Below are 18,344 nucleotides of genomic sequence, written 5' to 3'. Positions count from 1 at the left end.
GGATAAAAAGTGAACTGCACCATGTCCTCTCTAGAGGATCTGAAAATTGCTGGCTTATTCTGAGGTGGAGGAGGGTCAGGCACAGAGCTAACTTCAGAAAGTGGAGGCTTGTGATGTGCTGGGAGAGACAGGACAGGACTATCAATCGACTGAGGTTGTGTATGCTGTATTTTGAAGGAGCAGGAGGTGGAGCTGTAACTTGATGGATTGGCTCATAGCTCTTTTTACTGACAGGCCTATCAATTGATTCAATATCAGTTGGTTCCCCCTTAGAATAACTGGTGAATTTCAGCTGCAAATGCAAGTGTATTGGTTCAGTGGGCTCAAAATTATGGCTGGCAGGAATCTGCACACAGAGCTTATATTCAGAACTCCTGCAGTCAAAATATGATAGCTGCTCTTGATAATACTCTGCATCTTCTTCAGGATCATAATGGCTTGAGACCTGTACTTGAAGTCTCTGTGGTTCAGGGCCCTGTAAATATACTCCTTAGATGAAGTACCCTTTTAGCTTGTGAATGAGTGCAATACTCGTTGGAAGACAAGGTAATATGATCTTGCAAAAGGAATAAACTTCTTAACTTGTGGTGTTTGGAAGAAGGGAAAAAATGAGGTCCAAGAATAAAATCTAGATGAAAAATGGCAGATTCACAACCTGAATCACCAGATCCAGGTCTTGGAATGTTTTCCTTACACTTTCTTATTACATAATTCCTTGAGTATATTTGACCACTATTCTTTTCTTACTTGCTGTTGTCTGCTCCCTTTCAGAATCAGGCAAAGCAGAAAGCTGAGACATCTTCCTCCACTCGTCTTCATAATCCAGGGAATACTCTTTCTCTTTTTTCACAGCCTACAGGTGACTTGGCTCCTGGGTCAGCTGCTGCCACGACCAGATGGCCAAGTGCCTGCTCTGACTCACCCATCCTGCAAGAGTTACGCACACACTGATGGGCCAATACTCAAAAGCGCTGCTCTTTCCAGGAAGATTAGTGTGTGAACAGCTCACCTTGGACACTTTCTCCTGGGTTCCCACTGTAATCTAAGATGTGCCCCAGGACTGGTTAAAAAGCTCATGCCATCCTAACTTTCAAATTAGTACCACTGCTTCTGAAAGTACTTTCATCAATTTTGTAATAACAAATGTGCTTTTTAGAATTTCTTTTAGCAGGTGATGTCTAGACATTTTCTGCACATTGTCCCTCACAATGACAAAGCCACACGTGATTATTCATTTACATTTATAGAAACCAAGGCAAGATAGGCCTATGTCCAACTCAAGAAACCACCTAATACTTAGTGGTTTTCTTCTCAAGAATGACTGAAGCAAATAACTCTTCCAGCTTCAAGATGTGATTTTTTAGTGTTTGCTTTGTAAATAATTTCATTCTCTTTCTTTGTTTAGTTTGGTGGCAACTCTACAACTAATCTCTAGCCACAGGGCTCTAAACTGCAGCTTGTTACTAATATTGCCAGACTAATAGTTACTGATCTCTTAAGTTTTAAGTAGATTTTAGAATAAAATGGGGAAGGAAAGAGACAACATTTCATTTTCATAAGAATGTGGGAAGGGTTACAATGAAGCTGGTCTCTGACTCTTAATCGATTTTTGTATTGTTTGAAGATTGAACTAAAGGTGCAGTTCTTTTTTCTCTCTTTTTAATAACTTTGCCTCAGCTTTGAAGTTTCTGTAAGCTGAGCACAGCTTATCAGAAAAGTCCCAGTGAATGAAAGATGCTTGAACAGGGCTACAACCGAATGAGATGAATTTCAGTCTCCCTAGGAAGAAGCTGAGCTTTTCAGTATGAGGCATATACATATTCAATCCCAAGGCAGAAGAATGGATTTAACTACAGTGGATAAGGCACAAAAATCCACCCTTAGAACCCCCCCCGCCTCAAAGGCTTTGCTTGTGATGTACTTGGTATTTCACATTGTTAGCGGCTCACAAGAGAGAAAGAGGCATGGCCTTTTCTTTGGGGCTTGATTTAAACATTGTGGTACATAATTGTACAGCAGAGGATAACACCTTTAGCTGCTGAAGATTTGATACCAGTAGAGGGAAATTACACATGCCAGCTTGCCAGCCTATCTGGTACCATTATACTCCAAAGGACCCTGCTTTTGTCTGTCCAAGGAACACAGCTTATCTGTTTTGCTGTTCTAATTTTCCAGTAAGACATGAAGGAACTGCCAAAGAATGGGGAGGGAGGGTTTTTAGTAAAGCAACAGTTTACAGTGGTGCAATACTACTAAGATAGGATTCATGGTGGCTGGATTTTAACACAATAAAACAACTTTCAGGCTGTGGGCAGACCTCCAGTATTCACATGCAAGTGTGAAAATTTATCATTGTGAGCCTCATAAGCATACTGGGGCAAGTCAGAGTTTTTCATCTCTCAGGTCAGCTGCTCATGTCACTCATTTGAGTTTTTGTGTTGAACAAAAGTTTGTCTGTAAAAGGAAACAGTAATCTTTTCGCTCCCCCAGCTCATTTTGACCAGTAAGTTAGGGAGTGCTGATTCAATGTAGATGTGATGTGTTAATGAGGGGCTGGATAGAACCTAAAAGCAGGAGGATATTGTGTCACTGACTGCCTCACGGTGAATTACCATGTGTTAGGTTAGGGAACTGTAGTTTCCTAAATATGCTAACTCAATCAACTGAGAACCTATAATTTTAAGAGTGAAAATAGAAATTCCACTATTAAAAAATGAACTGTATTATATAACATATTTAACATTAATTTATTTCTATTAAATATACTTAATGGGTTATGTGCAACATTTTCAAAGGATCAAAGTGAATTAATTGGCATCCAACTCTGTTTTTCATAATAAACTTTTAGTCCTTTAAACCAGTCAATTTAAAGCCTATGTCATGACTGAAAACAGAAATTCAGTTCTTAATTTACCATCAGGCACCTAAGAATTTTACCCAGATGTTATTAACATGGTAAGAACCACTTGTACTTTCACTTTACTCTCCTACTTAATTAATTGATTTAAAGTAGACCTTACCATTGTTTGGCATCGTTATGGTGATTAATACCTATGCAGCCTACTCACTCTATCATAATAATGCTGCTTTGTTACTCTGAGTTGAATCCTGCTTCTCAGGAACTTGATGGAAAAATTCCTTCTAGCTCCCCTGAGAAGATTAAGCTGACAGGAACAAGATTTTCTTCTAGTTGTTGCAATTGTATGCCATAATACAATGTGTGTTTTACATGAAAGGAGTAATTTTCTATATGTATGTGTACCCCTCAGCACAGCTTCTCTTCCTCTTTGGTGCAGATAAAAGGCTAGAAAATAAAACCTACCTAAATACATACAAACGCACACACACACACACACAGAGAGTGTTGTAGTGTGTCTATATTAATATAAATAAAGATTAAGTTAAAGACACTCTATATCAATTTAATACGTGGATACTTTTGCAGATGATATTCAGAGGTGAATCTGAAGTAAGTTATTTTAAAGGAGAGAATAAAAATGCCTTTGTACATATGAGTGTTTTGATCACATTTCTTACAACCATTTTTCCATGTGTCTGAAATAATTTAAAATTGATGTTATTGCTATACAATTGAATTATGTATCAGATCAGAATCTATTAGTCTACATGTGATCAAGTTTAATAATAGGCATCACTGTTAAACACTTGAGAAACTACATTTATTTCCACTGATTTCAAAGTAATAAATTCCAAAGACAAAGTTAAATGTTAGAAAAAGGTTCTTCACCCAGAGGGTGGTTGGGCACTGGAACAGCTCCCCAGGGAAGAGGTCACAGCACCAGCCTGACGGAGTTCAAGAACTGTTTGGACAACGCTCTAAGCCACAGGGTGTGACTCTTGGGGATGGTCCTGTGCAGGGCCAGGAGCTGGAATTTGATGGTCCTTGAGGTCTCTTATAACTCAGGATATTCTATGACATTCCCCAGTATTTCCTTTTAAAAATCTGGAAGTACAGTGCCTTACTAAAAATGCAACCAATTGAGCTACTATTACAATTCCTTCTGGTAAATAAAGCCAACTTCTGTGTTTAAGCGAATTTAGTTACAATTATCCTATTACGGCCCTGATTCCACAATAAGATGATTTGACCCTGAAGCTTATACACTGTAACACTGAAACTGTAGTTTAAAATTTGGTGAACCTTGTCCTGAGATAACTTAAATATCTGCAATGATGTCACTGAGGTTAAAGATATTTAAATTGTGTTCACCCACTTCTAATTTAGGAATTACAGAGTTTACACTGCTTGAAAAAACAAATGTGCCAGTTTACCCTTACTCCATACAGTGTCCTTACTGAGATTTTGACCAGATAAGTAGATGATATGGTGGGCAGAAAACTGTCTGGACAAAAGAACTTCATTGCCAGTATGAAATCCAACTGGCAGATGGTTACTAGAGGTGTCCCACAGGTGGTAGTACTGGGGGCAGGACTGTTTCACAGCTTCATTAACAGCCTGAATGATAGGACAGAAGGAAAGACTGTGGACAATGTGATGCTGGGAGGAGCATCAATAAAAAAGTCAATAAATATAAGTCAATAAAAAAAAGTCAATAAATATACTGGCGGGCAGCACTGCTATTCAGATGGACAGCTGAACAGGAAACTCAAACTCCAACACAGTTGAATGCACTCAAGATTAAATAATCCCCTGTACCAGCACATAGATGGGTGTCAACTGGTTAGAAAGCAAATTTTTAAAGAAAACTCTAAAACCTAGAAGTGCTGGTAGGCAAGCTGAGCATGAGTCCAGCATGTGCCCTTGCAGCGCAGACGGCCAATGACATCCTGGGCTGTATTAGATGGAGTCTAGCCAACCCAACACAGATGTGATTCTTTCTCTCACTCAAGCAATTCTGCACCTAGACTACATCTAGAGTGTCACACACAGCTTTTTTCTGCCCTGTACAAAAAGGCAAAATACTGGAACAAGTTCAGTGGAGCTCCAGAAAGACAGCTGGGGGCTGGAACAAGAATTGCATTGTCTGGGACTTAAAGGAAGGTTTACGGAGACATCTTGCTATTGTTTACAACTACTTAATGGAATGGTGTGGAGAAGATGAGGTCAGGATTGTCTTAAGAGTTCCACAGTCTAAGAAAAAGAAGCAAAAGACAGCCTGGAACACAGGAAATTCCAGCTGATAAAAGGAAGACTAATTTTGCTATGGTGATGGTCAAACAACAGAACAGGTTGGCCGAGAAGGTTGAGCAATCTCCATCCCGTCAGCTGGACAAAGTCCTATGCAACCTTCTGTTACTGGACCAGCTTGACCTCTGGAGGCCCGATCCAAGCCAGACAGATCCATTAATACCAAATTTTGTCTTTATTGTACTTGTAGACTGAGGCCTTCCCTACAACCTGAAAGAGTCACTTTATTTTTTAAGCATATTTTCTTAAGTTACATAGTTAACTTAATTTTCTAGGCTTATATGGACTAAAAGGATGTAAACTGGCACAATATCATCTAGTGAGCAAAGGAATTTCATAGTATCCCAGACTGTTAGCAATTATTTAACAGCTGAGACCACAAAGACAAGCAACTTTGAACTTCATTGTTGATTACTTCCCTGCACATTGACCAAGGTTTATAAACCACCAGCAACCAGGTAGGCTTTATTTCCATTTATTTTTATAAGGTAGAGCTCGACAATCTACTAAAAATTCTCAAAACTGTGTCTTTAAAGGTGTTTCTCTGATTATGTTTGCTTAAATCTTCATTCTGGAATATAGGAGCAATCAGATCTAAAATATTCAATTATCTAGTTCATTTTTTCAAAACATAAAGGCCTTCAATTATAAGTGCTAACAACATGCTGTTTTCTTTTGTCTTAATGTGATTTTTCAAATTGCACTACTCATATTACATATCTATACAAAAAGCATGAATTTAAGCACTAATGCATATTAATGCTTTCTTAGGCCAATTCCTGAAGTCCAATCTATCATTATAAACTATCATACATTACACATATATAAAATTGCTAACTCTAGGGGGTAGTCATTGAATCTTTTTCATGTTCACACAACCTCTTGCATAACACAGCCACAAGAGGAAGCAAAAGGAGAATGAAAAACATAATAACACTGAAGATTGTATCAGTAATACCAGATTTCAAGTAATTTTATAGAGATGCCATGGAGAGATCAATGGGGCTTTGAAGCTGATTCTAAGGGTTCTCTAGGCTTTCCTTGGGAGGAAAACTACATTTCTTTATTTTTGTTTAATTGAGCCCATCGAGATATTAAAGTAGCAGAATCACAGTCTTACCTCATGGAATTATGATAATAAGGCCCCTCAGCAAATTGATTATTCCCTCACTTATCTCAGATGATGAGAATTTGTTACCCTTTTAATATTTTGTAACTGTGTATTACAAAACTGCTGCTGTTCAATCCCATCAGTTATAAGCATGAAACAGCAGACTTTGATTTTTTAAAATACTGCTTGTTAAGTAGGGGTGGAATTGGATTTTTTTCTGAGACTTATTTAACCAATAACAAAAATAAGAGCCCATAAATGACCAGAAACCTAAGACACAGTGACAGTACTTCCAGCCAGTCCCAAACAGTGCCTTTTGAGAGGTACTACATGCACATAAAGGTACAATATACTTGCACATAAAGGTACAATATTCATCAGCATTCATTTGCAAAGGCTGCAGCAAAAGATCATTATTCCGCTTTCTGTAATTAAGAGAATATTTGAAGTTTTACTAGTGTTACTTGAAACAAGGGCCTTTAACACTAAAACCCATAATAAATGATGGAAACAACCAGGGTATGACTTGGTTCTTACAAGCGAAGAAATCCTACATGAAAGTACTTTATGAAGACCAATTATACTGTAAGAAAACAGAAGCCTCTGAAGATGGCATGCAGAAACCAACCAGTCTGTGACTGCCTTTTTTGTACCTGTCAAGGCTAAACTAACACATGTTAGTTTATAAAATAACTCATGTATTTTGGCACAGAGTGCATACAACCCAACAAAGAAGTACCATCACCTTCTGCGCATACTGGGCAAGTGCTAAGAACCAGGAATATTGTGCAAGCACCTAATGGTCAGGAATACAAAGAAAAACTAAATTCAATTGAACTGCATTGAGATTTAGTTAAAATGCTAGTTGTAAGAACCCAGACATCCACAATCCTTCCTGATCTTGCATTCTTTGAACACTAACTCTCTGGTATCTTCTACCTTTGTTGTTGTCCAGTTTCAGCCAAGGACAGAGTTAATTTTTTGCAGTAGCTGTGATGGGGCTATCATCACAGATAAAGAAGTGGGTGTGGCCAAGATATGGTGCTATTAGATACTATCATATGTCATGGCTGGGTGGTGGGGGAAAGGGACTCTCTTGCTTCCCAGAAGGAGGGGCACTCCTTCTCCTGGGGAACAAGCAGTGAACAGAGTGGTGGGGTAACACAGGTCCTGACCAGAGGGTTTGTTTGCCATTGTTTTTCACTGTCTCAGGCTTGAGGGAAAAAGCGTGGGCACGGACAATCTGTCCACTGTTTTGTACACTGTCCTGCTCGAAGAGCAATTTTTGCCTGTAAGACATCTTCTTTTTGTATCAATTTTGTATCTTTTTGTTATCAACTTTGTTGCTGTTACTGTCCGTCTTCTTATCTCACTGCAGTTTTCAGTAAATTGTTCTTATCTCAACTTGGTATGTCTGCCGTTTGTCTCTTACTGAAGGGGACAGGGACAGCAAAGTAGCTTGTGGTTTTTCACTTTAGTGGGAGCACTAAATTAAGGAATACCATTTCTAAAACAAGACTGTCACACTTACCCAGTGAAAATGAGAAATTCTATAGTGCATTTTCTAATCTAATAGATGATGTCAAACATCTGTGTTGCATACACAGCTATTTTACTTTTGTTTTAGTCTACAATTACTCCTCCTGTGCAAAGACATAGAAATATTTTAGCTCCCTGCAATCAGAATTTGGTACCAGTGTCACCTTTATGAAGGGTCTTTGGGTTTTGTCCTTAACATTCTTCCTTTTTGAGCACTCTGAAATAGGAAGAAAACAACTTTGGGGGCACTAAAATAGAAGTGGAAGTATCTCTCAAAAGCCACACAAGGTGAGAGGGACATTGTGTACTGCCCACTTCACCTGTCAACATCTAACTCGGGAACTAGGACTGAATGAAATTTTGCAGGAACAACTGCACTAATTTAGACAGTGCAAGGATGTAGATGCACAGAGAAAATTACATTAATGTGACTGAAAACAATCTATAGGTAGTTTAAATGTAATCAATACACATTCATCCTTTGTTTTCTTATTGGTTTAAATTTTTCCATTTCTCAGATCCACCTTCAACATCTTTTGAAATTACAGTGCCCCCAACTCATTCTCAGGGTCTTCACACACGAGAAGAAAATGACATTACCTTCCTTTATCAAAAGCTAATTCACCTGCCATGTTCTACTCTCTGGCACTGACATGTGTCATGAATGGGAATTTGAGTTTCTTCAAACGAAAGTGCTTTTAGTAAAAAATGCCATATATGTCACTTCTATCACTTGAAAATCACTTAAGGTGATATGTATTTCAGGGGAAAACACTATTTTGAATCTTACAGAGAATAAAAAATAAAACTAGCTTGCTGTTTCATCAATTGAAGTTGATACAGAACAGGCTGGAAACATGTTTTGATACACTTATGTTACTGTAAGGCTGTCACGAAACTTGGATTTTCAAAACTGCTTTTCCATTCTCATGGATTTGAAAGTGCTTTAAAAATTACTTTGGCAGTTTCTGAAATCTGCATTTCTACCTTTGTATATTTTATGGAATATGTGACTAAATTATATGCACTTTTAGATCAGAACTCCAAATTTTCAAAAGATAAGTGGCACTTTTCAGAGAGCATGAACACACTGAGAAACAGAGATGAAAATTAATCCTAAATTGTTTGAAATGTCAATCTTCTGAGTGAGAAAAGCAGATACGGTTACAGTTTAATTGCTTGCTACCTTGTGCAGGAGAACAGAATCAAACAGAAATTGTTTATCTCAAACAAAGTGTAAGGTGCAGGTCAGGGCACTTTCTTATGCATGAAATGCACATCAGTGAAGTGCAAAGGCACATCCTTTGGCTGTTTTTTGGTGGTGGTGGTGTTTTGGACAGTCACAATGAATCTAGGTTTTCCTGAGCCACCTCTACCAGATTTTGCAACTTCTATGACTTGCACTCAGTATTTAATCTTAAGTAATACTGAATGTGAATACAAACTGATAAAACCTACAATAGTTTAAGGTTTGTAAACCATAAAGCATTATATGTCATCATTTAAAATTACCACCAATATCTAGAGAAACTGTCATGGTGCAATACTGAAGATGATTCTCTTGATACCAGCAGTTAAAACAGAAACTTTACAAGCATTTCTGCACAGTTTATTCTACTAGAAGGAACAGCTGACCTATGTCTGGGTTGTGGTCAGAATTTGATCTTACTATCAAGATCAAGATCATCTTGATCTTACTATGACAGAGACGAAATGTTTCTTTGACTTGGCATTACAAGGAAAAACAGATCTGTGAAAGGAGTATCCCTCATTATCCTAGATTTGAGCCTGCATGCGGTTATTTCTGCTTTTTCGGGTGACAATGAAAAATTGTAGCGCTTTTTCACTAATTGCCCTTGCAAAATATACTGACCTAATTAAAGGGGAGCAGGATAATACTTAGTTTGTATTACCAGAACAACATCTGATGGGATGCTGCTTCCCTACCTTCAGTCACACCAAAGTTGGCCATTGAGTCTCTGGCTACTTCTCTAGGTTCTCACACAGGACCCACTACACTGTAAGATCAAATGCTTCAGGTGATATAGATAAGTGGGATGAACACCTAGAGGTGCCAGTTTCTCTCTACTGTCCAGAAGCCCAGCTGACTACTTGAAACACCATTTGTTTCAGATGGTTCATGGAAGAGGAAAATCCCTCCAAATCCAGATAGGTGTACTTAGGCAATAGGGAAGTTCAGATGTAGAAGAGTTTATCTAGTTTTGAAAGTGCTTGATCTTTACTTTGGTACTAAAACTAAGAATTCAATTTTACCAACGCTGGTTTTCCTCCTAAATCTCTCCATGTGAGAATGTTATTTAGTAAGAAATTACTAAGGTTGAAAACCTTTTCTAACCTCTGTAACGACCAGGTCTGCTTGTCAGAAATGTATTTCAGGAAACAGAGAGCAAAAAGCATTGTGCAAGTGGCTCAAGGCACATGAAAAGTCAACATCTCCTTGACACAAGGCTTTTACACTGCAATGAAAAAAATACTTGACATTTAAATATTTATCAGGTTAAATTCTCGGCTAACGTATTTATACAACACTAGAAACCAGGGAGTCCAGATGTTGCCATTCAGGTGGTACAAAATATCAATGTTTAATTATTCTTTTACTAACTTTACTAACATCTTCCTCTTCATTGATACAGAGTAAGGAGCACAAGTTATTAGTGCATGACAATACGTTCAATTTTGTAAATCAACTTCCTCAACCTCTTGATGACAGCCTGTTCTCATTCAGGTATCTGTTTATTGTTTTGCACAGCTCAACGATCAAACACAAAAAATGAAGTGCAATAAAAACTGACACAAATTAAACAAATTGCAGGATACATTATGTCTTCACCTTCTTCTGAACAAATGCCTGATTAGTGCTTTCTGGCATCTTCTGCATTGCGAATTTATGTCAATTTAGCATTCCAGTGACTAAGATACTTTATAAGTCAATTACAAATTCAATAAAAAAATTCAGTGTCTCTCACTGTCAGCAGATGCATGTGTGAGAAACTCAGAAATGCTCACATCCAAAAATAAGAGAAAGCTGCATGTGGGCACTCTAAAGTGGGATGAAAGCTGCATATTTAATTTAGTCATCTCCCAACACATCTCCCCACATTCCCTATCAATGTACATTGATACTAGGACTTAGCTACTGTTCTTGTAACTACAAAACTGGGAACTCTTTTCACTTGGATTTATTACTAATCTTGAAACAAAATGCAACCATATTCAAGACAGGAGGACCCCATGTAGCTGTTTATACACCAGAAGAGCCATGTTCTGCTGTGAGAATGTAAATACTTGATTCTGATGCATTTTCAGCCTCACAGCTGAAAAGCAATCTTTCCAAGCATCGATATCACTTTGAAATAACGTACCCGGCCTTTCTTTGAGTGCAAAACTGGGCAAGGTGACCTTGTGAGGTTACTTCCAACATGAATTATTCTGCAAATCTAACAATTCATTAGAGTTGTGAACTCCTGATATATCTTTCAGTCAAACTGTCTCGAGTTTAGCAACAAAACTTTGAAAAAAACACCAGGCATCCAAACAGACCCACATTGCTTATGAGATCACAAGACGTACACTGACAATTTACACACTGCCTAGATTTTTTTCATCACTAAACAATGGTGATATGGTAATACAGGGTAAATTCCATTTTATCACATTTTAGATAAAATAAATCATTTGCTGTCAGTCTCTCAATCGCCTATAATGGAGTCTACTATGGGTATCTTATATTAGACAATGAACTTTCAGACACCTAGCAAGAGTAAGCAGTTTCCAGCACCCATTAAGTAATAATTAATTAATATGCTATTGTTGACTTCTCTATATATAACTGCATTACCAACAGATGAATAGTGAAGAGAGGATAATTCAGCACTGACATGTAGCCCCCAACTCAGGAACAATTATTTTAAAATGACCCCTGCTACAGGCCCTGTTTCAAGACTTATTTCAAAACCTTGTGAAGGCAGAAGAAATTGTACCACTAACTTTACTTGTCCGAATCAAGCTTTTACAATGATAGCCACAAAAAGGATGTTTTAAGTTTTACAACACTTTAACTTATCCCATCAAACTCCAAAGAATCTAGAGCCCTGAATAGACACCTGGATTCTCTATATATTTTGAGGGCTTAGATATGTAAGGACTTGTTTTCTACATAGTACATAGTCAACAAAAACCTTTAGGTGGAACTATCCCCTTGTTTTCCAAGGCTGAGTGATTAAAATACTACCAGTCTCTAAAAAAAACCCAAACCCTTTTATTTAACTGCAAAAATGCAGACCAAGAGGCCAAGAGAAAGAATGGTGCTCTTCAATTACTAGTATAATATTCCTCTTAATCAACACTGACCCAGAATAGCATTAGAAACCACTGTCAGGATAAAATGAAAGTGACAGAAAGACTTGAAGCACAAAACTGTGCATTGCAGTTTTATACGTTTTACCTCCAGCTCTGCATTCTCTCCAAGGCCAAACTCTGTGGACTTACCACTAAACAGTACTAATACAAATTCCAAATCTTCCTTCAAGAGGACAAATCCTATATTGTACATATGCTGCTTTACATGAATAGTGACAAATTTCTCATCTGGGGCAGTTTGAAAAATCAGCTTAACTTTTCTGAAAGATCACCTACTGCACTTTAAAATGCCACAGTAATTGCCATTTAAAATAAAAGGTAAATGCCATGCATACACAAGAGCAAGGGAAATGCAAATTTTGGAGATAAAAATTTAAAAACTTTAAACGGGTAGTCTGTACCTGCTTGTGTAGGTAGAATAACAAGTCACACAGCTTTCAATTAACTGTAAAATGCATAATCTCTTTTGTTAAAGAGGTCATGGATAGTAGCAGAGAAGAAAATGCTGTCTGTCTTTCAGATAAAAGAAAGATGAATCTGGCTTGTTTCCCAGGACTGAATGGGGGATCCTGATTAGGAAAGCCTTCTCACATGCAGAGTGGGCAGAGGGAATAGCAGGAAGGGAGGCTGCTGCACCAGTGCTGGCTGGGAGACTCCTAAGGAAGAAAATAGAGTTCATCTAAAGTAGGACACAAGTCTACTGTGTAGACTCAGGTAACCCAGAGAAAGTTCCCTAAAAGTCCAGAGGACTGTGTGGAAGGTGTTTGAATCAGAAAGCCACTGAAGGTTGCTGGGGCAGACTGCAAGGAAACAACTCATCCTGCAAAGATGCTGTTTACCGGAGACGGGATTCTCTGCCCCACCCAGCTGATCCAAGTTTCCTCCAATTAAAGAAACTATATTAAGCTAGCTATTTCTGATACCATTTCAACAAAATGTGGCTTTAGAGAATGAAAGTCTGTAGATGCACTCACTGTAGGGAAGACAGTGAGACAGCTCTGGTGTGAGGTGCTGCCATGACTGGCACTGCCAGGAGCAATAGGTCTGCAGGTAATCCTGAAGTTAAAAACTGCATTCCCAGCAGAAAGAGAAAAATGTCATACTCTCAAACTAGGCACCAATATAGCCCTGAGGAACACAGAAGGGTGGGTTTGTTATTCTACATTCCCTTGCTTAACTTTTTTTTTCTGAGAGAAAGGGACAGATGATGAAGAGGGAAAGAACATGGGGATTACACAAATGCACAGAGGTCATCAACACAGCTTTTAGAGGACCTGTGGGATAAAAGTGATTTTCTTCTGCCTAAGTGAACAGTCAAAAGCAAATAAAAGTCATTTTTGGTCAACTCAGTGGCATTTAGTGGGGCTGGGGAGAGAAGCTAATGGACCCATGGAGAAATTTAGCCTTCAAGGAAGGAAAAGACACCTTCCAAAATGCTAAGCACATGAATAGAAGCAGAAAAATGTTGGGGTACCAGAAGGACATAGGGGTGCTGTGCAGCCTAGATCACTGAAACGAAGGAAGAACAAAATAGGCAATATCAGTAGTGGATCTTTCCCTCAGCTTGGAGACAAAAAAGGCTGAGAAACCTTTCACTTGGGTGCTTCTTGGGAAGCAACAAAGACTGTGTACTATTTTATGCAGACAAGGGTCCTGAAGTCAAGTGAAAATTAATGTGGCCTAATCTGTAACCAGGAATGCACCTGGGCAGTGCGTTCGAGGAGGAAGACTGGGTGCTGCATTACCTATTCCAGTACTAAGTAGGCCAGATTTACCATGTTTTGAGTGCAGCTTAATTTTGGGAAGGAGAAAGATGAATATGTCCTCTGTCTCAGCCAAGGGACACATGACACATTGCAAAAGCAACGAAGAAGGAGAAAAAAGAGGGTCCTTTTAAAGACATGGAGCATGCCTGAAATGAAACCCAGGACAAGACCTCACTATAAATGAAGAAAATGTTGCTATGGGGATGGCTCAGATAAATTATAAGAGAAGCCTTGCACCAACCTTTAGCAATATGACAACACAGCTGATAGATCTGTGTGAAAAACAAAACAGGTTGGTCAATTCAATTAAGTCTGGAACGAAACTTCTGGCCATTTGAGAAAGAGGTCTTTTTGCTTGTTTTGTAGCTCCGTACAGGTGAGTCTGGATTTTAGCAAGCTTTCTGATATATTTTCCAGGTGCCTTAAAACTGATTATGGGCTGCTTGGCAGCAGCAGAATTAAATACATCATTCTCTGGCACATTTCAGTAAAAAAATGTCAGCTGGGAATGGAACGACAGCACCACTGAAAAGAAAGCTTTATAAAGGCATTAAAAAACCCCCAACCAACTCAATTCTAGCTATGTAACTTTACTATATACACAGTTGGAAAATTCTCCTTTAAAAAAGGTTATCTTATGGGGGAAATTCCAGCTTGTGAGGTAGAGTTTGTCACCACAAGAACCTGATGCACAAACAAAAATCAGAAAGAGAAAAGATAAATAGCATGTCGTTTCTGCTGAGGCAGAAGGATGCTTGAGGAACTACCCTGATAAAGCAAGCCCCTTTTGAGGCTTCCTTTGCATACCAACAGCTAAGGCATCCTGCAAAACATGGAAGTGCCATATCACAAAAATGGATGGACTACAACACGAGTGGAAATCCTTGACCGCTGCTGATGTTTAGCATTTCTAAAAATCAGCTCCATGAGAGGCCCTATTTGCTAAAAAGTACTCGAGAACAAGAGCAGTAATGACCGCTATTACTGCTTGTTTGAAGTTCAGTGATGAAAGCCAAAGAAATGAAAATACAAAGATCACAGCTGAAATGGTCCAAGAATTATAATCATAACTCCCCTGTCATATTGGCATGTTTGGGCTGTTTTTGAGCTACAGCAAATTACCACTGCAATTATGAAGTACAAATTCTCGGAATAACCCTACAAATAATATAAATCAGAGCATCACTCTATAGCTGTTATTAGTTGGCTACATAAATAAATATATTAGGTTATTATTTTCAACAGACTGTTCCCACCTTTTTAAAATTTATCTTTGCTTTTATCATGTGTCCTTTAAGAATTTAATAAAATATTAAAATGTTGAGGCTGTGTAAATTTACTATCCATGATTTGCCCAGTATTTTGAATGCCACATCAGATTAAGTCAGTTCAATTTTACATGTATAGTCTTACATTCCTAAATTAAATTTGCAGATTTGGGAACATTAGTACAGTGAGACACTCCTTCCAATATGAGAGGAGTGATTGCCTTGTTTTAACTTGCAGAGCGCTGCTGTAATGAAGCATTAACCCTAAGATTGCACTGGATACAAACAATAAACATTATGATCACAGTATCTGTTTTTATAATTCTGTAATTAAAAGCAGGGAAGAAATATGCTGCAATGATAACAAATCAACAAGTTAGGAAAAATTAACAGAAAATATGGTCTTAATGTACAGAAGTAGAAATAATTTTGTCACGATAATTGAAATAGTTAAAAATCAAAGAAGTACTTATTTTTCAAAGACAGAACATGAAAATAAAAGCTCAACAGTGTTTAGATGAATTTCAGCTAAAGAAACCCACCAAAAGCCTAAATTAAGAAATGTCCAATCCCCCAAGATGTGTGCTTACCATATGACCAGAATTCAGAGACAATAATGATTACACAAATTATTGTCCTTTTCCTTAACTGCATATTTGTTTGTGAAGCAAGAGTCTCCCAGTTCTCTTGCTGGAGCTACTAATCTGTCCAGTAAATTCCTGTAACCATCTTAAAATTTTTATAACTTGTTATTTCATGACTCCAAAGTTACTTGCAATAGGTAATCTGAGGATCAGGAGCAGGTGCTCTGCTTAGATCCTTGATCTGGAAGATGCAAGTGCTACTGCCAGCCTAGGAATGAAGTGCTGAAGCAGAACAAAGCCATTGCTTCTCTTACAGAGATTACAGAAAGAGAGATCAAGAAACATTGCATGATGTTTAATTAATTTAACAATTCCTTGATATATACTAGCAAGCTGTCACATAAAATCTGAATATGACACACTAGAGAAAAAATTAAAGAAATTGTTCTAGAAATGTGAGAACAGTTTTCATTGTGCTCATTCTGCCGTGAACTGAAAAAAAAATAATCCCCAAACCCACAGTATATACAGATTGTTTGGAAAGAACATACCTATTAACTCTTTATTTCTGACATCTAAGGCCATGTTTCGCAAAGCTGTAGCGACTGCACAAACCACCCGGTCATTGTCTATCCGGAGCAGTTCCACCAGTATTGGCAATCCTTTCTCTTTGCGGACGGCAGCGCGGATGTACACTGACCACTGCAAAGACACGAGGGAGACAGAGTGGGAACAAAGTGAGGAATCCACCACAGCCAGAGAGGCAGCTGAGCTTACAACAGAATAAGGGGTAACAGAAGCATTTGGATGCAAAACTCAATAGAATGGAAATAATTGCATTGATGATCCTAGGCAACCACTTGATTTGGCAATCTGCACTCATTTTTTTTAATGGTGACGGAGAAATTAAATGATGAATTGACTTCAATCCCAGCACACCCGGTTACATTTTCACAGCCCAAATCTGCAGACGACGTACTTTGCATCAGCGTTTTGTATGCAACACCTAATGATGCTTGTTTACTGCTAAACCAACAACATTTATTCTACAAAATATGTATTACAAAGCAAGCTCAAGAGGTCTGAGTATTTCTATGTTGTTACCATAAGAATTATTCAGTCTACAAACATGAAAACACTATTATTATTTCTCTTGTGATTGTTAACTTGTTCAGAAGGAAAACTGAGGACAACTATATGCCTGGTTTTGGCACCTGTAGTGATCCTAACTGGAATACTATTGTACACTGAAGTGTTAGAGATTCCCTCAAGAGCTGACCTGAGGGTGGTGCAGGCCTGTGCAGTGCCTGGCTGCAGCTATCACATGGCTGCACGATAAACCCAGTGGCTGATTCTATCAGAGAAGCCCGAAGGCATCTCCCACTTGACAGCTGGTCATGACACCACTGGCATGGCCTTGTCTTTGCATCAAAGCGAGCAGTATGTTCTCATGTAAACATCCTTTTAATTTGACAGCAGAAATGATGAATAGAGTTGTTTACTTCTAAGCAATCCTTTAGGAGCTCTAAAGATTATCATGCCAGCAAATAAAGGATCTGTGCAGTGTGCTGTGAGTAGGAGGTCCAGCCAGTGCTGTGCAACCTGGGGTTCCCAGCACATGAAGGGATGAAAGATCAGCTCTGCTACCCTCTTTTCCATTCTGCTGTTATCTCCAGCAGTTGCAAAACATGTAAACAACACAGCAACTGTGCCCTTGTGGGTTTAAAGTATATGGGTATTGCCAAAGTTAAGATGTTTGGACACCTGCAGGATTTACAGGTCTCCTCAGCATAGCCCACTTCAAAACACGCCGTCCCTAGGCATACATTCCTTTCACTTCATGATCTCTTCGCTGGAATTTTCATAAAGTTCACATTCATGCTTCTTGTACTGACAGTTGAAAGGAAATTATTGAAGCGGAGCGTCTCCCTCCTTTCACAGTGCTATGGCATGGATGCTTATCTTGCCATTGTACCTGGAAGGTGAAGACAAGTTCTGGAAGGCCTTTGCTTTCGAAGTATTTAAAATATTTTGGAAACTAGAATGATAAGCCTTAGGATTTTCTGATCCAGATGGCCCTTCTCTTTTGACAAAGACATCTCACTGTAAAGAATAATGACATTGCAACAGCATTACTCCATAGCCAGACAGAGTAAAAACAAAAAAAGGTCAGCACATTCACTGTCAGCAGACCAAGCTTAACCCCTGCATAGGGCCTCTACCACAGCTGAAGTGCTCACTTTAAAAGCATCTGTTTATATAATAGATACATGCTCTGAATAGCAAAAACCAGAATATATATTTATGATAAGAACAGTAGATATGGAGATAGACAAGAACTACAATGCTGCAATGTCTGGAGTGCCAATTCATTCCAAATCATATAATTCAGGGGAAATTGTGAAAAAGGAAAAGAAACCAGCATTTAAATAACTTTTTTTTTATTAATTCTCCTCTGTAGTAACTATGCATAACAAAAGCTAGCTGGCTGGACTTTGCTGTAGATGAAAATGATAATGGTTATGA

General features: G+C 38.4%; 1 protein-coding gene across 5 annotated transcripts in view; it reads right to left on the bottom strand.

The window, feature by feature from the left end:
• Window positions 1-18,344, bottom strand: part of CTNND2 (catenin delta 2) — a 288,488-nt gene that overhangs the window by 55,982 nt on the left and 214,162 nt on the right. For all 5 annotated transcript variants that reach the window (XR_006019595.1, XM_042048673.1, XM_042048671.1 and 2 more), the window contains one exon: window positions 16,370-16,520. Coding sequence is in view for 4 of the 5 variants with exons in the window: in XM_042048673.1 (XP_041904607.1) it covers window positions 16,370-16,520 (151 nt within the window). In the remaining variant the exon portion in view is untranslated. The remainder of the gene's footprint in view (window positions 1-16,369; window positions 16,521-18,344) is intronic.

The sequence above is a fragment of the Corvus kubaryi genome, unplaced genomic scaffold, assembly GCF_017639235.1.
Source record: "Corvus kubaryi isolate FWS band 111438036 unplaced genomic scaffold, C.kubaryi_AGA036_p1.0 68, whole genome shotgun sequence".
In the NCBI taxonomy this organism is placed as follows: domain Eukaryota; kingdom Metazoa; phylum Chordata; class Aves; order Passeriformes; family Corvidae; genus Corvus; species Corvus kubaryi.
Note: the sequence above shows the minus strand (reverse complement) of the source record. Positions and strands in the feature narration are given on the sequence as shown.